Source organism: Protomyctophum bolini, assembly GCF_963924005.1.
Source record: "Protomyctophum bolini genome assembly, chromosome: 16".
NCBI lineage: Eukaryota > Metazoa > Chordata > Actinopteri > Myctophiformes > Myctophidae > Protomyctophum > Protomyctophum bolini.
The window spans coordinates 21,746,541-21,774,321 of NC_137877.1; the positions used below are offsets into that span (position 1 = coordinate 21,746,541).

A 27,781-nucleotide genomic window follows, 5' to 3' on the forward strand; every position below is an offset into this window, starting at 1 on the left:
GATAAAGTGTCTGCATGCACCACCGCAGAGGCTGTGGGTTCGAATCCACCAAGGTGCGTCCGGCCTTGTCGAGCGTCTAATAAACGAACACAATGTACCCGTGTTTGAGGGAATGAAGCCCAGTGAGGAGGGTGATAATTGTCATGGCACGTAATCTTACAGGCTGGGGGCGGCACCTGTCACCAGGGAGTGTTGGGCGGGATGTTTGCCTCTTTCTGATGCAATATTTGATCATTTCACCAATTTCTTTTTTAACAGGTCTTAATAAAAATGATTAAATTGTAACTTTAGAAATGTGCAGATACATATAGGATGATATACAGTAGAATAGATGGATATAGAATGTGCCAGATGTATGGAGAACCGGGATGACTGGAAGGAGTGGAAGCCAAGTCTAGTTGTGACAAATCATGAAAATAAACGTTTTGGGCCGATCAAATAATTAGAAAGAAGAAAAATCACACCCGTGTGGGGGTCCCCGGGGGGGCGGGGGTGTTCCAAAGTTCCAGCCACCCAGGGTGCCGGCCCGCGCCCGAAGCGGTAGAGAAATGACAGAGTTACTGTGTGGGGGTCCCCGGGGAGTCCCTAGGGGGGTCCCCGGCTGCCCCGCGTCCGAAACGGTTGAGAAATGACAGAGTTACCGTGTGGGGGTCCCTCTACTGTACTGTACTGTCACTGTACTGTACTGGCACACCCGAAATCATCATATATACAGTTAATATGTGCGTGTGTGTTTGTGTTAGGTTGCGCACAGGTGGTGAAAAACAACCATGCTGTTTTCGTGCTCAAACCCACCCAGGCACCCACCCAGCCACCCACATACATAGCTCCGTAAAGGAGTGGTTGCACCACTCAAAAAAAGGTCAGAGACTTCTTTCTAATTATTTGATCGGCCCAAAACAACAAGAGTTGGCTTTGTCCGAGGGTTAAATGTCTTTAAATAAATACTTTTTGAAACATCTATGGGAAAAATGAATGGGGAATTCTCTTCCGAGCATGTCGTCGTCATGCGATGCTCTATATACACTTGTCGGTTTGTTTACTATTGAGTAAGGAAAACAATGTTGCACATTAGGCTAGTCACCTCGGAGCCCCCCGAAATAATTGGGGGATCCCCCCCCCCCCCCCCGAGATTGGGAACCACTGCTGTAATGCAAAGCTAAAATGTCAAGAGGAGGTTCCACTGGAACATGTCCAGTCGACCACAAGCCTTAAAGTGCTGCTTTTGTGTCAAACCAGTAACCTCATCTTCTCTTTCTTTTTTTCACCCATAGCATAGGCTTCATTTGTTCTGTTGGGTCTCACTGTGGTATTTCACTTGAGGGGCAACGGGTTAGCAATGAAATCCGCTAGGAGAGACCACCCATGCTGAAGGCCAAATTCGAATTTACGAGTCTCGACGGAGACACATGTCATTAATTGCAAATCAGACCCACATGCTGGAAGGAAACCGCCGGCCAAAAAAAGCGGAGCCGGGAACGATAGATGAACGAGAGACGACACACAACACCACAGCGTTATCATATCTCTGACCGAATACACCTGCTGGCGAAAGGCCGGGGCGGGCGGAGCCTGCATAACAACTCTATGAATGGCTTTCGCCATGTCAAAAGATATCGTCGCTGTCGGGCAAAAACCTCTTATCTCCATTTTTGTGGGTTTTTTCACATACATTAACGCCCTACTTGATCATACTACATTACTACAGCGTCACATGAAAGCATCAAAAGTAGCAGATCCGTGTGGATCTGCTTTTTTGCTGCTTTTGAATTTGAATGGTGAAAAGTAACACTTTTGGACATATGAGGTTTCCACCTGACAAGAGGATATACTCACTCAGTACATGTGGTGGTGCCACAGCTGCTGCTGCTGCTGCTATGTTTAGAGATAATGAAGAATGAATTGCATTGGTCAGTTCACATATGTATCTATCTTTAAAGGCAGATTAAGCAACTTTCTATGACTCAAAGTGACAGTAGTAAATAGTGTCAGTCGTTCAGACAATACATTTCAGAGTGAAAACGCTCTTTCAAACTGATGAATCACTGTGTCAACAAAGCGCTGTGCAGAGGGTTTGGAGTTTCAAAAGAGAGGGGTAACCATTCTTGCACTTAAGTACTGAGCCCTTTCACCCCGAGAGAGAATAAACTGAAACAGCCCAAATATTGCGTCATTCCCAATCCATTTTCTTTATGGAGCTGACCGCTTTTGTCATAAATCTATTAATCTAACTAACCCAGAAGCAAACTGTACACACTCAATGGCAGTTCTCATTCGACATAGTCTCTGGTCATGGGTACAAAGTTAAAGTCAGTGTTGAGCAAACTTGACATGTCTCTATGATCAACGGCACAGGGCGTTGACAACTTTTTGAAGGTCAAATATCACCGAAACCCATTAATTCCTCTGGCAGCAAGATATACTGCAAAACTCTCCACCTCATCCTTTCAAGAAGTCAAACTCTGTAACTTGCTCATTACACAAACTGTGGATGATGATAGGCCTTTTTTTTTCCTTTCCTTCTCTCTCCACATTGAATAGTCTGTGGGGAATGCGGCCATAACTCAATTGCCGGGCCGTCGACCCGAGCGGTACCTTCCCAGAAACAGAGTAAGGACTGACCTCACTTTCAAGAAATGCCTGGTGAGACAAAAGCCAGTATTCAAGAGCCATTCTTTCCACCTTGACTTGACTGTGGATCATGGGGCCCCGACACAGGGGCCCCGGGGCCGGTAACGAACCACACATCGGTGGTGAATTTACTCTCATCATCCCAACACCATCTTGCTTCATAAGACGCTGCTGTCGGGCAGAATTGACCAATGTCCATATTCTAACTTTTTGTTTGTTTTCTTAAATCAATGCCCTACTACTTGATCATACTACATAGCATCAACAGTAGCAGATCTGCAAGCTCAAAACGCAGCCACTCACGGTGCATTTTGAGCTTGTCGATTTTGCTTTTTTTTTATGCTTTTGGACATATGAGGTTTCCACCCCACAGAGACGAAGACCAAAGAAGATAGGGGCCTGAACCTGGTGGACCCCTATAACCTTCTGATTCCACCAGGGGGGTGGGGTCTCGTGTTGCACTCTCACTTGTCGTAATGACACTGGCATGCTTTTGTCTGCTTGCAAAGTGGGAGGCAAGACTGTCTGGTAGCTTCACAGATCTGACAGGAAAAGAAAAAAAAACCTCAGTGGTTGGAGGAATAACAACATAAACGACCCAAAAAAAGCACAGTCTAACACACGAGCGTACCTGTTGACGACATAATATAACACTCACATGATCCAGATTCCAGATATAGAGACGTTTGACTACTGAACAATGGCCCACAGAGAAGATTTACAGAGAGACAGAGAGAGGGGGAGAGAGAATGACAGAGAAATGGCAGATATGGTGAAACAGAACACACACGCACAGTCGCACACAGAACAAAATATGTCGCACACAGCTCTGTGGAAGCAGCGAGATGATAAATGAGGCTACAACAGAGAGGACCTGCTTTTATTTGACAACACCCGCTTCCCTCGTTGTACAAGACTACATATTGTACACTACTGTACTGTAACTGTACTGTATGTATTTCTACTTATCGTGTCCCTAGGTGAACCCTAGGCATTCCTTCCACGTGAGCACTCTTTAGTCACGGGCTGAAAATGGATTTACCTTCTCCCCTCACCCATCGGAACACGGCTGCCACGATCATGACGACATCTTACTACATTTGTTGTGTAAATAAGAGATTTTTTGCGATATAATTTGTGTTTTTGCCGTTGAATACTGGAACATATATAGATTTCTGTTCAGATTTGTTAACCTTCGTACACAGAAGTTGCACAAAAGTAATGATTTATAACCTTATTTATTTTCTTTAGAAGCAGAAAAGATAGATAGTAGTCAGCTAATTTCCTTTGTAATTTTTGGAAAATGTTTGAAAACATTTTTCTACATGATTATGACGAATACAAAAAAAGAAAAGTAGCAGATCTACAAATTTACTGCGAAAGCTTATGCCACAATACAAATGCTGGGATTTACCGGTAAGTGGTTGTAATCCCACTAAACCCAGTAGTTCTCAACCTTTTCTAGATCAAGGCCCTCTTGAAAATGTCAAAAGCATTCACATCTGACCACTTAACAGAGCGTAAGTGGTCAGTCAGATGGGTGGTCTCTTTTCAGAGCGTGTTTATTATTTAATGACCAAATCAATCAATCGTGTTAACGGCTTGGATATATATATATATATATATATATATATATATATATATACACACACACTGTATAAAAAATACAATAAAAGGTTTTAAAGAAACCTTACCTTGGTATTATCATCACTCAACTCTTTTTGAGTTTTGCTAAACAATTATACACTTGCAACATCCTCCCACGCCCACCAAGTTGTCCCCTGTCCAATCGCTGAAACTTACATACCGTTATATGTTAACTGAAATCTAACATTATTACAGTTATCTTTGCGCCGTGTTTCGAGCTTGTGGATCTTGTGTGACTGTAGTACCGGTACTTTACAAGAAATCAATTAATCGATATATCGATCGAACATCCGGACGATAGGTGAATTGATCTGCTGTATCGATATGGCAATAAACGGCATGAATTATCTGGGTGACGCAGTGTTGACAAACGTACCTCTGTTTAACGTTATCACTATCAAAGCACCCCTTGCAAGTTGCAATGCACTCCCTTCCAAGACCCCTTGTTACGATATTTAGACATTTTATTTTAATTTAAAGATCTCTGTGGGCCTGAAAGTGTTTTATTGTATTTGTGCAACATGGTCATTATTTTGAATAACCGTTTATATCGATATATTGATATATATTAGGGATGCACCGAAAATTCGGCCACCGAAAATATTCGGCCGAAAATGGCTAAAAATGTATTTTCGGCCTATTCGGTTTCGGCTCAAATAAGCCGAAAAATATCACCGAATAGTAGTAGTGGTCCTAAAGTTGTGAATCGAACTAAACTGCGAGGAAAACACAGATGTACAAGCCCAACGCTCTGTGCATTGCGACGGGTGGATAGCTTGTAGATCTGCTACTTTCAGCGCAGGAAGGGCGCATGCTTATGACGCTCTTTAACTATGCATCATTCAGCAGCCCCCAGCCAGCGACAGTCGCAACGCAACACACGAGCAGCAGTCACGGAACGCACAGGCAGATCCGACACAACTGTGCTTTCATCCACGATTCCATAGCCTTCTAAATCTAATTTCCCATCCACGGGCACAAGCAACGTGATATTAGCAGCTTCCACCCGATCTGTGGTGGTGTTGACGAGGGAAGCTAGTAGCTAGCATGGGAGCTAACGTTAGTTTTAACACTATGTACTTTACATCTGTTCCCCAACCCTCGTCCCCTCACACTCGCTGCTGCGTTTACACGGGCAGACACAAAGACGAATGGGAATATCATTTGGAGCTTTAACAATGAATGATAGACTGTATCGTTGTCCACAGCAGGCAGACCTGTCAAAACGATGCACTTCCCAAAACTCAGAGACATGCCACCACCTATAAATTCAAACCCACCTCTGGAATATTGCTATCTCATTCTACTTTAATTTATTTTATTCCATAGTCTTAGTTTTTCTCTAATAAAGTTGTTTTTATTTGTTTTCTCATGTTCTCTTTGAAAAGTGTCTTTAAGTACTCAGAGAAGCTTAATATAAATAATATTATTATCACTATTATTATTATTACTACTTGTTTTTATTGCCTATGCTTATGTAGAAAAAAAAGCTCACTGCTCAGGTCAAATAGGCCTATTGATATGCGATTCAAATGTGATTAATTGAGATTAATTAATCACAAAGCCTCCAATTATTTAGATGTTTTTTAATGGACCCATAAGTGTTTATTATTTAAGTTAGGTTTTGCCATAATCATGTCTTTTGCCATAATCAGGTAGCTTTACAACAAAGTATGTATTCGGCTATTCGGTATTCGGTTTTCGGCCAACTGTTTCCTATATTCGGTATTCGGCCAAGAATTTCCCTTTCGGTGCATCCCTAATATATATCGTATTGTGGCCTCGCTCTGTATTGTGATACATATCTATCGTGAGATTGCAAGCAATATCCACCACTGCACGACAGCGACGATTTCCTCATTTCCTTTTTACGTTTGTTAACTTATTAACACGTATTACGTATTCTAAATTGTGCCCTTGGTGCATCATCATGGCTTTGATTCTTATTGGGTGTGTTGAACACTTTGGTGAGGGTTGGAGGGTAGTAGAGGACGGGGCCGGGCTAAGGGCCTTTGGGGACTACTGTAACTGAGTTAAACTTAGAACAATGGGCAAAACGCATATCGTTGATGAGGCCCCCCCGGTAGATGAGACAGCCCTGAGAACAATGGGCCACTATGTTATTGTGCACCAAGTTTGTTTTGGCTTTTTGCCTCACCCCTATCAGCAAGGCAGCGTGTGTGTGTGTGTGTGTGTGTGTGTGTGCGTGCGTGCATTCGTACTAAAGGAAATGTGCACTGTCTGACAAACCAGGAACTTAACGTGAGATATAATACTGTTTGCCCGCTCTCCTTTACATATTTTCGCGCGCGCACACACACACACACACACACACACACACACACACACACACACACACGACAACACAACACACATTTCAAACCTCGCCACAAGCTCTCGCTCCATGCAGGGATTGTAATGAGCCCTAGGAAATAATTAAGCCATATTTTCACACAGAACTCCTTCTACAGAGTAATCACAACAGCATGTAGAGAAGAACGCCAGAAATAGAATAGATGTTCAACTACAGGCAGCACAGCACAGTGAGAACTAGAAGGGTAAAAAAACACAACTACTGTGCATTTTAACAAGCCTGTACTGTAGCACTCATGTTGTTACTGAAGCCCATGTAACACAGATTGGGTGGGGAGGGCACAAAAGCATGAATGATTAATATCCATGAATGTATTTTAACTACTTTAACGACTGTCGGGTGGACACCTCACATTACTGTTACTTTTCAGGATTCAAATGTAAAACAAATGGCAAAAGTAGCAGATCTACAGAGCTTGTGGATCTGACTGCAACTTTTGATGCTTTTGTGTGACCCTGTAGTATGTTCAAGTCGGGTGTTGATTTACGAAGAAAAAAAACACACAGAAAGTTAGGTTTCTGCTGAAAGCCCACGATATAAGTGGATAAGTTATTTGTACAGAGTTTGCAACCAAGAGAGACAACAAAAAGTGTATGTGTGCACGTGCTTGCGCGTGTCAGTTGTGTCCATTTAAAACAGACTTCTCTGGACGGACAGAGCTGCGTTGGAATGCCACTATTTAGTGACCACAGCCTTTTTACAGTCCGTCTCAATGGTGTCTTTGTGCAGCCAAGCCCAGATGGCTGTCCAGGAAACCTCAGCCCTGGCTGCACAGCTCCACATCTTCATAAACACAGTCTGCGCGCACGCGCGCGCGCACGCGCACACACACACACACACACACACACACACACACACACACACACACACACACACACACACACACACACACACACACACACACACACACACACATATATAATGTTTAAGTTTTTTAATTATTTCATTTGCAGCGATTGTCTACTATCTCTGAAGGTTGCACATTGTCAAAGAATATGAGGGCTGGAGGAGAGAGAGAGAGAGAGAGAGGGGGGGGGACTAATAGAAGAAAGAAAGAAAGACAGAAAGACAGAAAGAAAGAGTGTGAGGAATAGTGGGGGGAGATGGAGAGAGAGAGAGAGAGAGAGAGAGAGAGAGAGAGAGAGAGCTCAGAGCAGAGCAGTGCTCAGAGCAGAAGTGTTCCCATAATGAGCAGAGGCCGTATCAGATTACAATAACATACTTTGGGCCCGCAAGCCCCCGCCTCCCCCCCGCCCTCCTGTAAGCATCGCGTGAGAGCGCAGGCCGAGTCTACAACTTGATTGTGATTAATGCGAGAGTACTATTTCCATGCCAGACCAAAACTATACACGAAGAAGAAATTCTTAAGGTAACCCGAGGAAAAAAAACTGGATAGAGAGAAAAGAGGGGCCCTCTCTCTCTCTCTCTCTCTCTCAAGCTCAAGTTCAAGTCCAGCCCTTCAAAACAAAAGACAGCTCCGTGCCTTTTTTTTTTACAGCAGTCAGCAGCCTCGTATTTTTTTAGATCAGTCACTGATCAGTGCTTCTAAAACTTTTTTTATTTTTATTTCAAGGACCCCACAACTCTGAGACTAGAGTAATGGAACATTAGAGGTACATTTTTTGTACCTTTTACAGTCTATGGTTATTACCTATACATCAGATGTAAGGGTCCAATTGGTTCTACTGTCTCTCTCTCTCTCACACTCACACACACACACACACACACACACACACACACACACACACACACACACACACACACACACACACACACTTTTTATTTTTTTTATTGAAAGGATAAGCCCCTTAAATTGAGATGCATCATCTCGTTTTAGATCTGGGGTCCGCGAATTCACTCGTATAGCGTTAGGCTATACTTATACAGACAACATGTCACTGTTGTCACGTGTCTAAGCTTTCATTTGGTACACTCTCAGAGGAATAGTCTACAAATATGTAAGGGTCAATTTAGAAGCCCCCTTTCAACACAAAAGCAAGCTCGTTTAATATAGCCAGTCTAAGCCATACGCTATGATATGGCACAGACCTGTGGCGTGCAAGTATAGGCGACACAATATGTAATAGGCTTAGGCTATATATAATATTGTACTTAAAAGTTAAAACGGATTTAAATATCAACATAATACTACGTTTAAATATGATTTCGATACGTAAGTTTATGCTATTGTTAATGTTAGTTACTTATTAGGACAGATTTAGAGTCTAAATCGGACTAGGACAGACTTCATGTTTAGGCAACTCGAATCATGCCTATTCTGGTCAATAACAACGTATAATATCCTGGACCACAGCACTATAGCAATAGTGATAACAACAAGTTCAACAACGTAGGTTTAGATCATGCAGATCGTGCATAACCTTACCATAAATAATATACACATGACATAAGTAGCCTATTCAAATCATTAAAGGCTCCCCCTCCTCCACCCCGCGCCTTTCCCTTTCTGTGTGCAGTGAAAAGCGAAAAGAAAAAGCGCATATCGCAGCGGTAAAACCGTTTTGTGCACTGCTGTGTGTGTTTGTTTCTTACGGTTTTTGGACGGGCTTCTTCCGCTTCTTGACAGCATAAATCCCAGCGTTACTCAACATGATTGTTGTTGTTCTGCCGCTGCTTCTCTTGCTTGTTGTTTCAATGACAAGAAGAAGACAACCACTAACAATGTAACATCCACTTCTTATTAGTACATGCACTTCATCCACAGGAATAATAATGTCCGGACGGTCCGGTCCGGTGATAATAATAATAGCCTAGATATAACTGAAGTCCCGATCAGCGGATCTGATCTAAGACAGGGACCCCGGCTCCGAGCTTTCCTCCTCGGTCCGACCTTGGTGATCTCTCTGGTGCGGTCTGACCAGAAAAGAAGAAGTGGGGAGATGGTGAAAGTCAAAGCAAAGTTTTGGAAAGATTTGTCTTTTCTTCTCCCCCTTTCTTCTGGGAATGAAATGTGTTACTTTTTTCTCTCTGTCTCCCTCCTCCGAGCAAGTTTTGATTTGATCCCCCCTTTGGAAAAAAAAGGGGAAAAAAAGTTTAAAACGCGCCGTCCCGTCCAGCCCTAAAATAAACAATACTAGTCCTTGTTATTCTGGGTCACTTGCTTTGCCCGGTGGTGTAAAGTGATCCTTTTTGGGACTGATTTGAGCTGAGCGCAGAGCGCAGCGCAGGTAGAGTGCAGTGGAGAGTAGAGGCCTATCGGTTTTTGGCATGGGGCGTTTTCAGGAAATCGTATATGTTGCAGGCGGAGAGGCTGTTAAGGTGGACTGGAAGTTACTTGGAACTGTTTAGAGAGAGAGAGAGAGAGAGAGAGAGAGACCCAGACCCAGACATATAACATTAATTTCAAAATAGCCCATGAATGTAAAAAAAAAACCCACAAAAAACAACAACAATTAAAATCTTGAAAAGTGTGATTTCATATTGATGCCAATTAATAAATAAGAACTTAAACCAGTGGTTCTCAAGCCGTTTCAGGTCAAGGACCCCTAAATTGATAGTCTATGTGTTTGGCCCCTTGGGGTTCCCGCCGCGGACCCCACTTTCAAGCTCAATCGACCGATCGATTCATGGCCACCCATCTGAACCCTTACACGTTAAGTTTGTACGTCTAAATGTTTTGATGAATTGAACAAGGTGGACCCTCTTGTAAACAAGTGTAATGCTTAGGGTCGTCCACTCACAGTTAACAGTCTTTGCATTGAGTTTGTACTAGAAATGTACTATAATTCTGCAAACTGTTAATAAATATTTCAATCAATCAATGAATAAGTGGTCATGTGGGTGGGCCGCGATTCCGCGAATAACAATTTGGAGATATTCAAGTGATCCTTGATCCAGACAAAGTTGGAAACCACCGTTTAATCATATGCATTAAATACTATAGCCTACACATTAAACGATATGTTCTTTACCCTCCCCCCCCCCCCCCCCCCCCCCCCCCACACACACACACACACACACACACAAAAAACATTTGAGGGTCATTGATACGAAATAGCTGAGCTGCTTATAGATCGGCTATTTTCACTACTTATTATTTTAATTTATGGAATTTCGTAGATTTGTTTTAAATATGTATTTTTTTAATGTAGGGAAAGAAACATTCGATTTTTAATCAAGTCATGACCCATAAAAATTGGTCTGTGAACCACAAATGGGTCCCAACCCACTGTTTGGGATAAGCAATAATTGTTTTTCATTCCTCATTGTCTGAGTCATTCTAACTCATCTTTCTCCTTGGCTCTGCTGCTGTACACAATGGCACCCCTGCAGGTCTCTCACACATACTACCACCACACGGACACCCGAATTACGTCATTGTATCCTTTCAAATAATTGTTATTTAGGTCTCACTTAAAACTTTAAGACCTATTGGGCTTATACTGCAGGATCAGCCATCTCGTAGGAGACTGAATGTTGATTTATCGTTGAAAAATTTCCCCATAAACACACCCATGTATTACTTCAACGGTGGCCTAAGCAAAGATAAACAACTAAGTAGATTTATGTGCCATACAAGTGTGGGCATACACTGATGTACTGGTTGTTTATCTTTGCTTATAAGCCTCCATGCACCAACATAATTTATGAATTCATTCTAGATTATGTTTTTTACATGAGGCCTGCACACTACACACATGTGAATTAAAGCAGCACTGTAACCCTTTTTTAATGAATACATTTTAGTATATATTTTGTCTGCCATCTGTATGGTAGAGTATGTTATAATAACACAATACAAATTATACAATTGGGGTGCTTGTATTTTGTCTCCCTGCTCTTCTATTGAGATAGTTTCTCACCTATAGACACAGCTGGATCTGACAAGAATTTTGACTCGATGGTCAAGATTCAATTTATCTCCTGAGCAAGCAGGCAGGAGCTATTAGCTCAATGGTAAAACATGTTCGCACTTGCGCAGGAGGACGGGTTCAAATTATCTGGGGCAGAAGAGGAGAGTTACAGTGCAGCTTTAACCGTGCACTTTCAACCTGGTGTCCATATTTTAGGCCTATCATTATAGAGGATACTTAAAATCCTAGCATTTTCAAAAACTATTAGAATCTCTACAGATAATATACAGTGCATTGTCTCTGTCGGGTGGAAATCTCATTATGTCCAAATATGTTACTTTTCAGGATTCAAATTAAAAAACAACAAAAGTAGCAGATCTACAAGCTTGAAACGAGTTTCTGCCCGACAACAATGGTTGATATAGTTTTCTTGTTGGATTGGCAAGGCTGGAACTGGAAAGTACTACTTGAGTAGTGTAGGCTTTATGTACAATTTTGAGGTACTTCTACCTTATTTGAGTATTTCCATTTCTTGATACATTATTACTTAGCCTTCTTCTACTCCACTGTCTACATCTCAGATGCAAATATACTTTTTACACAACAACTAATTGAAAATAGCGAGATCACAATGCGTCACATGCAACACGATGATGTGCAATTAAAAAAAGCTGACATCTTGACATATCTTTAAAAATAAATACTTTTGCAGCATTATAGATTACATTTTGCCGTTGATAGTTTTGTACTTTTACTCAAGTAAAATATTTAATACCAGCCAGGACCTTTACTCTTATTAAACAGAGTATTTCTACATTGCAGTATACTGTACGTATACTGTACTTTAGATCTTTGTATTGGCTATTCAAAAACATTCAAGCTTGTACAGCTGCAGTTTTTTGAACAATTTAGAAAGATCTTGTAGAACCGGCCTCAGGTCTTAATGGGTTTTAAGTAATAAAATCGAGCAGGCCTACTTCCTCCACCACTGGCCGTGTATGTGTGGTTGGTACCTACAAGTTATGTGCTGTTTGTTTTATGGCTGATGCGTATCTTGTCTCCTCACCTCAGCGGACTGCACCTCAGACAGTGACAGTATACTGTGTGAGAGGTGTTGCTCAACGATCCCCATAGAGACCAAATTCACACCCCCCACATTCTCTTCTTCCCTTTTATAAACAGCAGTTGTTTATCTTGAGCGCGGCGCACTGCACTTCCTCATAGCGACTTGTCTATCACGGCCCACATTCCCAGCTCAAGGAAGCAACTTCAATGTTCATCAATATTGAACGTTTGCCTAACACTGTTTCTCTCAAACATGTCCATGCCAATGACCCCTACATTCATATTGTCGCTGTCAGGGCAGAAACCTTATCAACCGTATCAAAATTGCCAATGCACAAGCTCATTTTCAGCATGTAGATCTGCTACTTTTGATTTTGAGTCCCGAAAAGTAACATGTTTTGGAGTCTTAATGAGGTTTCTACCTGACAGAGATGGTATATTGGCCGCATCTATTCTAGATTCTAGATTTAATGTACATGATATCATGGGGAGAAGTACGTTAGAAACCCAGTCAGACACAGATTGGTGGTACAGTAGTTCTGCCAACAAGCACACAAGGCTCAGACCATCGTCATACAGTACTAGCTGCTACAAGAACAAGCTGAACCATAACAGACAGGCTGTAACAAAAACAATAGCCATCAGGCCTAATAGCGGAGACATCTTGGTTGCTACAGGCTACCACATATCATATCATAATGTTTTACTGTATATAAGTACTAGTGATAGTAAAATATAAAGGTTAGATATATGATTATATGATTCTTTCTCACGATCCAATAGACTCTGCACATACGCCATTTATGTATAATGAGTACTTTTACTTTTGGTATATTTTGATGCCAATACCTTTGCAATTTTGCTCTTTGTTATACCGGACTTTTACTTGTAAAAGAGTGTTTACATGGCAGTATTGATACTTTTACTTTAAAAAAAAGAAAAAAGAGTAGGCCTACTTCTTCCACCACTGCTTAACCCCTAACTGCTACTGATGAAGTGATGAATGATGTGCTTTGCATGTTTCAATTCAATTCGATTCCATTTTATTAAAAAGACTCAAACATTGTCCCACAATGGTTTCCTTCTTTTGGTAGAGGAGCTAATGTATATAGGCCTAAATTAAAGACAATATTTGTAGCTGGGACATTCTAATTACGATGCGTGTCTCGTGGTTAAAGTATTTTGTTCTGGCCCCACCCCCAGTTTGTGAGATTATCAAATCAAAATAAAATACTTTAAAGTAGCAAACAATACACTATACTGTATCTATCTGGAGAGGTAATAGTGCCATATTCCATATACTGTAGGACATTTTTTGTCAATCTGCATTCTCAGTTAAAAACTGCACTTTTGATATGCTCTGCCATTACGAATAGACGAAATGTACAAACCAATTGAACACCACCTCAAGGAATGGCTTATAGGGCGCAGCAAAATATCACAAAAGGGGCGTAAACATTTGTCGCTTCCGGCCTGCATCGTTGTTGTGGGGCAAGTTAGACCCTAGGAGAGACACAGATCAATCACTTTGCTAGAGTGACATGACGAGCTTGTAAATGTAAACAGTGACTTTTCCATGCTATTACACTACTTTAATGGTGCAGATTTGCTCGATTCATACTTGTACAGAAGGACTTTAGAATTAAGGGATGATTTTATTGTCTGGACTTTCTATCGAACAATCAAGTATCAGCTAATGTGCCGGCGCACAGAACGGTGGATGCATAACAGCCAAGCACTGGTCATTTAATTAAGCCACATAAACATTTATATTGCCAGTCATGTGTGATCATTAATTAATTACTTGATTGCGATGCAACTTGGGAACGTAATAATACCCGTTGTCAACTTGTCATAGCACCCGTTTTAACTATCTGTCTGTGTCCCACATGGAGATCTCTGTATCTGCCAGTCTGCCTGTGTGTGAAGAGTGAAAACTGAGTGTGAAAAGTGGAGTCGTTAAGTAATCAATTGTCACCCTCCATTGTGTCTGACACCCTACCCAAAATCCTAACCTAACCCTAACCGCATGCAGATGCCACGGGTGAGTTTTAACTCGCAGCACATGTCGGTAGCCACGGGTGATTTTTAACCTGCAGCACGGGTGATTTTTAACCTGCAGCACGGGTGGTTTTTAACCTGCAGCACGGGTGATTTTTAACCTGCAGCACGGGTGGTTTTTAACCTGCAGCACGGGTGATTTTTAACCTGCAGCACGGGTGATTTTTAAGCCGCAGCACGGGTTAGTTTTAACCTGCAGCACGGGTGGTTTTTAACCTGCAGCACGGGTGATTTTTAACCTGCAGCACGGGTGATTTTTAACCTGCAGCACGGGTGATTTTTAAGCCGCAGCACGGGTGATTTTTAACCTGCAGCACGGGTGGTTTTTAACCTGCAGCACGGGTGATTTTTAACCTGCAGCACGGGTGATTTTTAACCTGCAGCACGGGTGGTTTTTAACCTGCAGCACGGGTGATTTTTAACCTGCAGCACGGGTGATTTTTAACCTGCAGCACGGGTGATTTTTAACCTGCAGCACGGGTGATTTTTAAGCCGCAGCACGGGTTAGTTTTAACCTGCAGCACGTCGGGAGCCACCGATGATATTTAACCCGCAGCACGGGTTAGTTTCAACCCACAGCGCATGTCAGGAGCGACGCTGTTGTCGGACTAATGACTGTAGGACTGTAGGTATGTCTAACCAACCCCACAGGCAAGTGCCTCCGACACCAGACTGATTACACCTCAAAATACATACATCAATAATATGATCTATTAAATCGCATTACCCACACTGTACATAATTTGTTGTTCATATATTAATATCATATATTAATATTACTAGTCCTTACCTGTTCAAATATTATTTTAACGGGTAAAGGACTAGTAATATTAATATACCGGTACAATACAAATCCAATAAAAAAACATTTAAGTTTGACGCAATGGTCATCTATTGCTGTCACTGTTACTGTTGTGTTAACCCGTGTGTGCGTACATTTTGTTTTATGTATTTTAGAGAATGACGTTTGGCAGATCAAAATTAGTCCCTAAACATTTACTTAGTAGTTAATTAAAGTGTACTGTTCCTGATAAAAATGAATAAATAACAAAAGAATGTCAGTAATTTCAGCATTGAATGAACTCATTCACTGGCATAAAAGGGAAGTGACTTTTGCTTTTCTTTATGAGAGACCAATGTTATGAAATATTTCCTCTCTTCTTCCCCCCCCCCCCATGCATTCTCTCACACACACGCACACATATGCATGCGCATGCCACACACGCACACACTCAACTGTTAAGAGTTTGATTGATGGACGACTGAGAGATGCTCAAGGTGTGGGGCTTAAGGTGGAAGCGGTGCCATGTCGTTGTGTCATTGTGAAAGGCTCCTTTCTGCCCTTGGGTCATGTGCATCAGCCATCTATCTGCAGAACAAAGAGCACAAGGAGAGGAACAGCTTGTTTTCGGAGGATGTACAATACCACAATGCTTCCACACAGTCTCCAGTTTTTCAGGTCTGGCATCTCTGTGTTTTACCTGCGCAGGCCCTTCTATAAACAACATCTTCCAGTTGAGGAAACGTGGAGGAGCTGGAAGGAGCATGGAAAGCTCAAGCTAATATAATTGTGTGTGCATGTGGGCACGTATCTGCTTGTGTGTGCAGGTGCACGTGTGCGTGCACACCCTTGTACATTTATAATTTTGGACATTTAGTATCGTACATTTTGCTGGCCCACACTACTTATTTATAAGTTGGCAGGAATGTGACGCATGTGTTTAGCATGCGGGTTAGGGTAAGTGAACGGCAAGGAATCTAATAATGAGAGTTCAGTCAGGACAACTCATGAATGGACAGAACTTTTTTTATTGAATATAAAATTAGCAATATATTTATATGGTCTGGCGATGAATTGGAACTGCTTTTATGTATTTTGATTAAGTGCATCTCCCAACCAACCAAGGGATTCTGTGAATCCCCCCTACATAAACAGCAGATCCAAAACGACAGGTGGTAGCTTCGGTGGTGGAGGGTGAGCAGCAGTGTTTGAGCAAGACAGCAGTGGTGAGAGCAGTCTGAAAATGCACATCTTCAGACTCCTTAGCCCATAGCACTTGCCGTAGTACTTTCCCTAGCCTCGGCCTCCTACAGGCGTATGCAAAGACTCAACTTATGTAACTTAGCCCTAGCATTTTATGTAGACTTATAGCATTTTATGTAAACATACCACTATAGTATATATGCATAGTTTCATTATATAGATATTCCACTGTTACGTTCTTAGCTTACGTATGATTCTACTTGTCTCACGGATATCAAAAGTTGGATGGACAACAACTTCCTCACTGAGGTAATCATTTTTGGCCAACAATCAACACCTTCCCTCTCCACCTTGGGCCCCATCAGCAACAATATTCACTCCTCAGTTAAAAACCTGTGCGTAATATTTGACAATAATTTTAAGTTTGTTTGATTGTATTACAAGTATGTGATTTGATGCTCTTTTGTTTGTGTTGTTATACCATGCTATTTTGTCTTATTCTTCTTTTATCTCATCTTGTACAGCACTTTGGTTGACCTTTGGTCTTTGTAAATGTGCTTTATAAATAAAGTTTGATTTGATTTGATGATAACTACTTTGTATGTATATTATGTTTTTGTTCTTGCTTAATGTAAATCGCTCTGGATTAAGAGCATCTGCCAAATGCCTAAATTGAAAATTGTGTGTGCATGCTTTGTGTGTGTGAGCGTGCATGCGTGTGTGGGAGAGCGCCAGGCCCCAGCGCACACGCAGGCAGAGCTGTGCGTGTATGAGTGCCATTATCTGGCATTGTAGTGTTCTTTCAATACTTCCTCTTTGCCCAGTTCATGTTACCAGGACATTACTTTATACCTCCACCCCTCGTTCCCATGAGGGGCATCTAAATATAACCTGCCCACACTTGGGCAGCGAACGGTGATGAGGCTTCCCACATGCACTGGTGGGGGGATGACAAAGCAGCCAAAGACTTATTCAGAAGTGGGGGGGACACACACAGGGAACATGGCGGCTGCAGTATGTGGCGTGCGGTCGTCCAAAGAGGCTCAATGCAGCTGTTCCCATGGGTTTAATTCATTACGTGTGTTTGTTTATACGGCCACGGTGCATTCCTCTGTGACAGCCACCGGTGCACGGCCATCAACACCCGTAGCTCAACGTCTTTATCCCCTCACATTCAGTCTGGGGCGGCGGCGGTTTTGGTTTGGTTTGGGGAGATGGCAGAATATTTCACACCCACATTATTGTTCCACTGCACCCAGTGCTTCCCTTCCACCACCATGCAGCCCAGCTGAACACAACACTGCTTTCTGTCACTGTTTCATCACGTTGAAAGGGTTTAGGGCCTGTTGCTCGGGTCTGTTATTCTTGGAGCTCAAAATGTGGACACGCAGCTGAAGTGATACGGACACTTTTCAGCGCTGCTGTCTGAAAAACTTGTTGATCAAATACAGATCTTTAATCTAGTCAAAGTTTGCCCCTTCTAGGTCCCTGGGAAAAAAAACGGTCTGAAGCGATGGCATCAGTGCAGTCTCGGACTATATCACTACCAGGAATTGGCCATCTCAAGTGATGTTACCCAACTTTTTCGCACTGGCCTTTCAAATGCAGAGTCATTTTTAAAACAAGCAGAGGCTTGAGAAAGAGCAGGACGGGTCCTTGCACTGGCATGGGGGGGGGGGGGGGGTGTTAGCGTGTGAAGGTCGGGGAAGCATTTATACACAACCGAGATGCAACTCCGCAGACACCATTACGTACTCAACCACAGATCCATTAAAATTAGTTAGGTTGTATAAACTGTCCTGGGAGTGTCACAGTGGCTGTTCATTTGCAGCAGGCAGAGAGTGCACGGTAGAGAGTCAGTAACCAAGTACGGTACATTTACATACATTACATTTACATAGTGTAAGTACAATTGTTACATTGTTACTTTACTAGATGTTGTACTTTTTTTCTACTCCAAATATTGTACTTTACTCCACTGCAATTATTTCAAAACATTTATGCATGCCATTAGAAAATATACATTTATGCATGCCATTAGAAAATAGCACACATTTGAAAACTTTAAATGAGACGTTCTGCATAATGAGTATTGATTACTTTTACTTTGGTACTTTAACCTACATTTTGATGATAATACTTTTGTGCTTTTACTAAAGTAAATTTTGAATTCTGGACTTTTACTTGTAACAGTATGTCTACATTGCAGTATTGTTAATTTTACTTAGTAAAACATATAAAGTGATGTTATTAGCCAACGATGGAAATACGGTAAGCTTCTGTGTTGCTCTGCAGGGAAGTGTTGCCAAATTTCTTTGGAAGAGAAAGGGACAAATCTCTTGCAATTTATGTACCGCCCGATTTGCACACTGGGCCCTGGTTGGTTATAGCCTGGTTCCAGATGATTGAGACGAATCTGGTTGGCCCTACGCTACTTTGGGTCCGCTAAGCCTCCTACAATTGAGCGGGCCAGACTCGTGACGGAACGTTCCCCCAATTCGAATCCAACCGGCAACTGCTTTCGGCAGAAGGTTCCGTCGATTAAGCTTTATTATTGATATCAAACCGGATCTTTTTTTTTTGCTTGCCCTTTCCTTATTCAGCGATCCTAGACAGGTTTCGGATGGACAAATTTTTTGCTCGCTAGCATTGACGCTAATTATTTAGCATCTAAGATGCCCGCCAAACCGGATGTGCATCACACTAAAAAACAAGTAGATCCGGGTTGGCAGTCTAGCGTTGGCTCTTGTGTCCACCAGGTGGCAGTAAACCTGTTAATCTGCCTGGGGCAATGTGCATTGCAAAGGCAGATCAGTCTGGCTAAGGGAGGCTATAAGCCCAAATAAGCAACTAGACTTTAGAAACAACAATATTTACTAGCATTGTTACAGGAAAAACAAGTCCAAAGTTTCTTATAATAAGCGGACATGGCAACACTGAGCAGTGGCACAGAGTGGGTGGGTGTTTTCTTTTTTTTTGGGGGGGGGGGGGGGGCATTAGCGGTCAGCAGGCGGACGACTGTAATTGTTGCCCCATGTTTTGTATTTTCGTTCTGTTCTCTTGTCTACAAGGCTGTCGATTGCCTTTCCTCTTCTACCGGACAGTAATCAAGGCGTTATCAACACCACCTGTTGTCCCGCCATGACATGTCTTTCAGAGATAAATAAAAAACATGTCTGAAATGAAATGCATGCAACATAAGGTCACATAATGTAGCACAGTGAAACACAAGAGTGGTCTAAAAAAATAATTTTCCTCCCCGCTCATAATAACAGGCAGCAACACTTCCAAGTGCAAGAACAAATTGAAACTTTTTGCAGTAGCCTTCCTTGTTCCTTGTAAGATTTTACGGAGGTGTATAGGGCTAGAGCACAAAAAAGTATTTTGTTGCTATGGTTTTCCAGTTGTTTTAATGATAAACAATGCAGGCAAATTGCCTCCCCACTGGCACTGTTAAAAGCTACTCGGAGCTGCAGAGAAGTGAAATAAAAGCTGCCATAAAAGCGGGGGAACTTTGGCAGAGACAGATTGCCAAATCCCTCAGATGGCCTCACAGGGCTTCAGCCGTGAGACCTGAATGTGGAGTATTGTTGTTTTACTACGGCGTACATTAGGCACTAATTACTCTGGTTCCTGTGTGTGTGTGTGTGTGTGTGTGTGTGTGTGTGTGTGTGTGTGTGTGTGTGTGTGTGTGTGTGTGTGTGTGTGTGTGTGTGTGTATAGTTTGAGTGCACAGGCACATGTGTGAACACAATGCCTTAAGTGCAGGGGTGTGTACTGTATGTATGTGTGCTGCTGGGAGGTGCAGTGTGTGTGTGTGTGTATATATATATATATATATATATATATATATATATATATATATGTGTGTGTGTGTGTGTGTGTGTGTGTGTGTGTGTGTGTGTGTGTGTGTGTGTGTGTGTGTGTGTGTGTACAGAGAGATATGATGCACGTGCGTGTGTGTGCATGCACTTGTGTGTGCGAGTGTGTATGCAGTATACATGCATGCATATATACGTACGTATACATGCGTGAATTAGGTCATGCAAGCATGCACACAGGCAAACATGCACATGCATGCACGCACAGGCATGTGTGTGCGTGCATGCATCATGCATGTGTATGCACATACTGTAACTGCTTGCAGCTTTTCATGCATTGCCATGATCATTCTTAAAATCATAAAAACTGGATTCATCCCCTTCCCCTCACTGTTATTGCAGAGACCCTAGGCTGCACATTATGAATAATGCACATTAAGTATGCACATTATGAATAATAATTGTAGCTAAATGGATAAAAACAATAGTTTTAATGTTATTAAACCTGCCTCCATCCAAACGCTAATTTTAGCTCGAGCAGCAGTTTGTTCGCCTGCACGCATGCAGCTGAAAACCCTATGTTGCTCCCGCCGCTGCCCGAGCAATGAAATATGAAGAAGTGTAACTGACGGTAGGCCATGTTTACATTCATGGTTTCCTAGACGACAGAGGAAACAGGCTGCAAGTCACACTAAGCTGACAGACTGGATGTGTTATGTAAAGCCTTGTGAATACAGGTGGCGCAGAGAAGACAGACTAGGACTAGGACTGGCTGTATTATATTCATCCAAAGCTAAATCAATATGTAACATATCCCACTTCTTAAACCGGGGGTCTTGTTCAGACCACTATGTTGGATTCATGTAAAACGTGTGTTTTCAGACATTCATGATTTAAACCCCCAATACCTAACCTTGACCTTTGGCTCGGTACTTCTACCAAACCTCTTCACAAAAGATAGTGTCTGTGACGAGTTGTGAGCTTGTAGATCTGCAATTTTCTATGGCTATTTCCAAGTAGTGAATGTAAAAATTATAAATAAATAAAGGAGGTCCCCAGAAAACAATTAGATACAGTTGGGGGATCTGCGTCCAAATAGCCTACATATTCGAATATGGGACGTCCTCGACATGATCAATGTTTGAGAGCAAGGAAGAGAAAGAACGTACAGTACATCCGCACACTAGTTTCTAGAGCTCCGAGATTTAATTTAGAGGTAACAAATTGCAACGATTCGAAATACTAGGTCTTCATCAGGCAAATATTACAATGACAGAAAAAAATAGAAAATGTATACAAAAATCATTGATTAATGCATAACATGGGAGTGGGAAGGAGCAGAGCAATGTTTGAGACCACCATGAACCACAGTATACCTAACCACAGTGAACATGGGGTGCGATTTTCGGACCAAAGAAAGCTCTTGGTTAAACACAATGCATTGGTTGACTGACAATGTGATTGTTATGCTGCAACACTATACACATTGGACACAAAAGTAAACATGAGAATTACTGTAACCTACCCCTCAGGTCACTACATTTACCATATGCATGAGTAACTGCCACCCACAGGAAGCCTACATTTGAGCACTGTTCACTTTTTTTTCTCCCTTTATTATATCTTTCTCCAACATCAGCTTTGTACATTTCCTGCAGCACTGAGAATTGCTCTGCCTCTCTCTCACCCTCTTTTGTTGATTTGAAAAACATTTTTAAATAGCGAAAATAGACGATCTACAACTAAGCTCACAACACGTCATGATGTGACGTGTTGTGAGCTTGTAGATTGGCTATTTTCACTACTTTTGTGAGACACTGTTGTATGACGAAATAAGGCATCTACCGGTACTATATAATGCCACGTCTCTGCTTATGTGTGTGTGTGCCTGCATACATGTGTGTACGGTTGTAATGCACGTAACTCGAGAACCGTTTGACCCACCGACTTCACATTCGACACACGCGTTCCACACCCCCACAGGGAGTGCAGTGCCAGGTATCGAGTCGGTCGGACGGACACACGGTTCTCCAGAACCACCACAAAAGGCTCTGGTCAGGCTCTGCCAGTGGGCCTAATGAGGCCAACTCCTTTCACCTGGGCCAGGCTCTGTCAGTGGGCCTAATGAGGCCAACTCCTTTCACCTGTGCAATTTCCAGCCTCTGCCTCAGCCAATTGAGGCTCGACCAATCAGGCTCTGCCAGTGGGCTGAATTGATTGCCAAGTACACTTTTCAGTTTGCAGTCTTCACACACAGGCACATACACAGATCTCCATGTGGGACAACGGCTGACGGTTAAAAACGGGTGCCATGACAATATCATTAGGTTCCCAAGGTGCATCGTTCCCAAGTAGGCCGGTGGCCGACTGCGACGGGCACGTACAGGTCTAGTCCTACTATAAATAAATAAAAATAATAAAAATCCAAAAAGGTAGCACATCCAAAAATGTAACAAGCGGCGGACAAAGTACTCACATTTCCATTTCTTTATTGGCACACACCAAAAAGGAATGCTTACGCGTTTCGGCTATGCAGCCTTCATCAGAGCATACGCTGCATAGCCGAAACGCGTAAGTGTTCCTTTTTGGTGTGTGCCAATAAAGAAATGGAAATGTGAGTACTTTGTCCGCCGCTTGTAATTTTTTTGGATGTGCTACCTTTTTGGAATTTTTTTAATTCCTATTTTTTGATGTATACTGGATTTGCGTTTGGCACTCCACTGAAATCCATTGCTGATGAGCAACCTCTTTTTTTTTTTTAATTACCTACCATAGTGTCAACTGCATACCCATGTGTCGGATCGGTGGTTAGACTGGCATATTCGCCGATACCGATATGACCCGATATGACCAAATAAGGGCCGATCCGATACTGGAACGATGGGCAGTCATTGTGGACATCACAGGGGCCCACATTTATATGTGATAATAGCCGTGACTCATCTAGCACTGCAGCAATGGCAAGAGAGCTAATAATGTCAGCATTCCACCTGGGGCACAGCCTGCACGCTCACTCATGTCAGAAGCCAGACAGACAGGACACTGTTGTGCAAGACCAGCCACTGCAGCCAGACACCAATTTGGTTTTGTTTGATTGACTGACTGATTGAATACTGTATTAGTCGGGAAGTGTAAACAGTATGTGGTCCAGTAACATTAAGGCAAAAAAAGGATAACACAAAAAAGTCCTGGGGACTTGTTTCCATTGTAGTCCTATGTATTCAATTTATCAACATAGCATAACAAATGCACACAATAATAATAAAACTTACCTTTCTGATATGCGGTCAGGCTTAGGCTTGGCTCAGGGAAGAGGACGCCCCTGCCATGCATAGTCCTCCATGTTGGAGGTGTGACAAAGAAAGCAGGAAGACCATCAATCTGTATAAAATAATAATGCAGTTAATCAACAAATACCAACACCATTATACCATGTACAAAGGAGAAAACATTATTTATCTCCCCTTGTGGTCTTCTGATTCTTTCTTTTCTTTTCTGGCCAATTTTGAAAGAAACCAGTGGTGAGAGTCAAAGTGTGAGCTGGGTTAAATGTTGTAGAGACAGTCACTAAAGGCCAAGGGCCCATCAGAGGAGACCCATGCAGCTGTGAGGTAAGGAGGGTCTCTCTCTCTCCCTCTCTCTCGCTGAGTTCATGAGTCATGGGACCTACTGGAACATCTGGACCGTACCGGGACCACACTGGTCCAACATGACAGACACTGCGGGGATACTCACGTCGTCTGTTTTGGCCCCAACTACTGACAGCGGTAGAAAAAGTGCTGACATGTTTGTCTTAAGTAAAAGTATCAATACTCCATTGTAGAGTGTGTTACAAGTAAAAGTTCAGAATTCAAAGTTTACTTGAGTAAAAGTACAAAAGTATTGGCATCAAATATACCTAATATACCAAAAGTACACATTATGCAGAATGTTATCATTATGTCTCAAATTTATAAAAAGTTTAAATAGGGCTGATGTGGTAAATGTATGTTTTGTAATGACAAAGTATCCCAACTGGTCCATGGCTTGGTGGGCCACATCGTGGCCACCAAAACCCTGCAATTTCAACTTTGGGCATGGCTGGTTCTACCGGGGGCAACTCTGGAATGTGTGGGGGTCGACATCCTGCACACTTTTCCTGTCCCTGATCATGGAAACGAGACTCAGGTGTTCCAGGATGTCTGTCATCGGTTGTGAGTAAAACTAGAAAAAGCGATCCTCGAAGCACAGATCTCCACCATAGGCAAATGTGAAGAGGGTGAGATTTCTTCTTATACCTTGACAATTCAACATTCTCAAAGTCATGATTTGAGGCATTTTATTCCAAAAATGTGTTTAGCAAAAGTCCAGCTGCTGGTGGCGCTATAACAGGCCAATGTGAAAAGGGTGGGATTTATTCCTCTGCCTAGTAGGAATGTTTCACACAGATCGGTGTAGTTATAGCATCGGCCTGTTATAGCACCACCATGAGGCTGATATGAGAATCTTCAAGTGGCATTTTATCCTCAGCCTAGTGGGAATGTGTGTCACATAAATTGCATGCTGCGTTCATGATGATTTGAGGCATTTTGTTCAAAACAGATCAAGCCTGCAAACTTTGAATGGCAATCTTAGGCAATTGGGATGGAATATTGTAAATAGGACAGATCCATGTTGATCACCTGACTAGAGATAGTGTGTACCGATTTGCGTGATGTATATGGATAAAATGAGTAATACAAAATAAATGTGTTTTCCAAAAGTCTGCCTCAATGGGTCGTTCTGGAAAATCTGGGGCAAAGGTTCGTCATTGGCATCCAGTGAGTGTGTGTGCACAGTTTGGCATAGACCGGGCTGGCGGACGGACGGACAGAGTGCAAAACATGCCATGCCTTCCTTTCTGGCAAGGCAGATTTATGTGTATGTAGGCTATGTATTTAGCACATTTGAACAACAAGGCAATTCAATGTGCTTGACACAGAACATCAAGGAAACACAATTATAATTGAATTAAATAAAACATAACAGTGCAGAAGAGAAATTAAAATAAACTATAGAAAGGCAGGGGCAAACAGAAAGGTCTTTAGTTGTGATCATAAAAACTACATGCAGGGCCATATCACTCATGTATACACTTACCTGTTTAACATCTGTCTTTTTTTGTTGACTGATAGACTGACTCATTATTTATTTTCCAGGACACACCTTACGTAGGCTATATTGTTGTCCTGTTATCTGACTTTTTCCTGGGACCTTTCTCTATTGCTATGACTATGTTGTAACTGCAAATCACTGGAGCTTGTAAGGACAGGCTGTGATTTCAGCCATTATGATGTGACCATAAACTTGAACTGAAGCTGAACAAATGGGTGGTAGAGTGGCTTAATTGCACCTTGGCTGCTCCCCATCCTCCCTGACTGCCAGTAGAGTGTGTGTGACCTCACAGTGCGTGAGCTTTCTAGCTAAAAAATAAAAAATAATAAGCCGGGTTGCACAATTATTTCACCCAGCTATGGAAGTTCTACAAGCTCACTAGTTTTCTCTTCCGAAAAATTTAGTAAAAACTCAAAAGTACAATATTTGTCTTTGTAGTAGAGTATCCAAGAATGCAATAAAGTAGGCCTGCTCAAAAGATTTAAACAAGTACGGTATACTCAAGTAAATGTACGTTTACTGTCCACCTGTCCACTAGGCAAAAAAACAAACAAAAACAGCATACCTTGGTTGGGGTACAGTGCACACGGTACACCCTGACATTAAAGGAACACTTCTTCACCACTTTTCAACCTATATTCATATAATTGGTCCTCACTAATAATCATGATAAAATGCCACCATTTTTTCTACTCAGTCTGTGTCTCATAGGAGGGCTGTGGGCAGTTCAGAAACTCGTGTCCACCAGTGATATCCAAGCTAATAGAAACTGCAGGCTTTCTAGTCCTGAAAAGTTGCAATGCGAAAATGGAAGCCATCGTTCTCACGATAATACAAATCTAAAGATTTTTGTAAAAAGAATCTTGTTTCAAAAGAATTCTGCCTAACGATGATGTCACAGACTGAGTAGAAACAAATTTTGATCATGATTCTTAGTGAGGACCTATTATATGAAGATGATGGTGGTCCTATAATGCTTATTGTTGTGCCATGTTATTTGAGTTGGAACATGTTGATTGACTGAATGTGCAAGTCAGAAATGTAAACGGCACATGATGGCACATTCAGACATTAAGGCTAAGGATAACACAAAAACTGGAAATATTATTTTCCATTGTGTTCCTATGTATTCAATTCATCAACACTATGGACAAAGGATGGCAGTGAATATCTCGGTTTGTGATCTCCCGGTAGATTTTTTAGGCCCATTTTGTCAGGGTAGTTCACATGTTGGTGGGATTATTGTGGTTGGTGTGTTATGCTGCGTTATGTTAATACAATTTATTAATATGTTAGTTGATGCGTTATGAAAAGACCATGGGCAAAAGGCGTAGTTAGTTGCTTTGCTTTTTTTTTGCATTTTATGAGACTGTTGTGCATTCCCTCCATAATATGCATGTAGGTAGTACTGCACACAGGGGCATTTATCAAGTATTTTATTCTTTGCAGCTGGTCGAGGCATTTCCAGTGAGATGAACCAGTAGCACCATCTACTGGTCAAGACTATGGAACGCTATGGAACATGTCTCGATGGCTTTCTATTATGATTTGTTATGTATTTTATGTAGGTTTATGTATTTTATCAATTCTATCCACACTAATAGTTATGAAGATCATATCATAATTGTTTAGCATATCAATGTTTTGGATCATGTATCATCATTTAAGATTAATGACACACACACACACACACACACACACACACACACACACACACACACACACACACACACACACACACACACACACACACACACACACACACAGTATAGACAGACAAATAAACAAACATCTCAAACTGCCAAAAGCAGAAACAACTGAACTACTTACTTAGATCATATTTGTGTGTGACGATTTATGATCTCTAGGGTAACAACCTTAGAGATAATAACTCTATGGCAACAACACCCGAGGCGATACATGATGACGTATAATTCGTGAGCCAGAACCCCCTGGCCAGAACGGAAGCAAAAGAACCGTAGTGTTGCCATGTCTGCTTATGATAAGCGACTTTGTGCTTGTTCTTCCTGTAAAGTTGCTTGCAAACATTGGTAGTTGTAGCCTACGTGCTTTTATTGCGAACGTAGGTCACACTGGTGTAGCCACTCTGCTACACCAGGGTTGAAAATAGCGCAGATCATCATCTAACTACGGTAAGCTCATGTTGCTACTTGCTTCCATGGTGGGCTTTGTTTTCATTGACCTGGTTCTCTTACAGAATCTGGCAACACCGATTTGCCGTGACGTTATA

General features: G+C 42.0%; 1 protein-coding gene across 3 annotated transcripts in view; it reads right to left on the bottom strand.

The window, feature by feature from the left end:
- ahr2 (aryl hydrocarbon receptor 2) overlaps positions 1 to 9,882 on the bottom strand; it is a 71,987-nt gene extending 62,105 nt beyond the window's left edge. For 2 of the 3 annotated variants that reach the window (XM_080785862.1, XM_080785863.1), the window contains exon 1: positions 9,206 to 9,882. In XM_080785862.1, the coding sequence (XP_080641988.1) occupies positions 9,206 to 9,264 (59 nt within the window). In that variant the 5' untranslated portion in view covers positions 9,265 to 9,882. The remainder of the gene's footprint in view (positions 1 to 9,205) is intronic. The other variant, XM_080785864.1, reaches the window with a different exon arrangement.
- Positions 9,883 to 27,781: the final 17,899 nt, after the last annotated feature.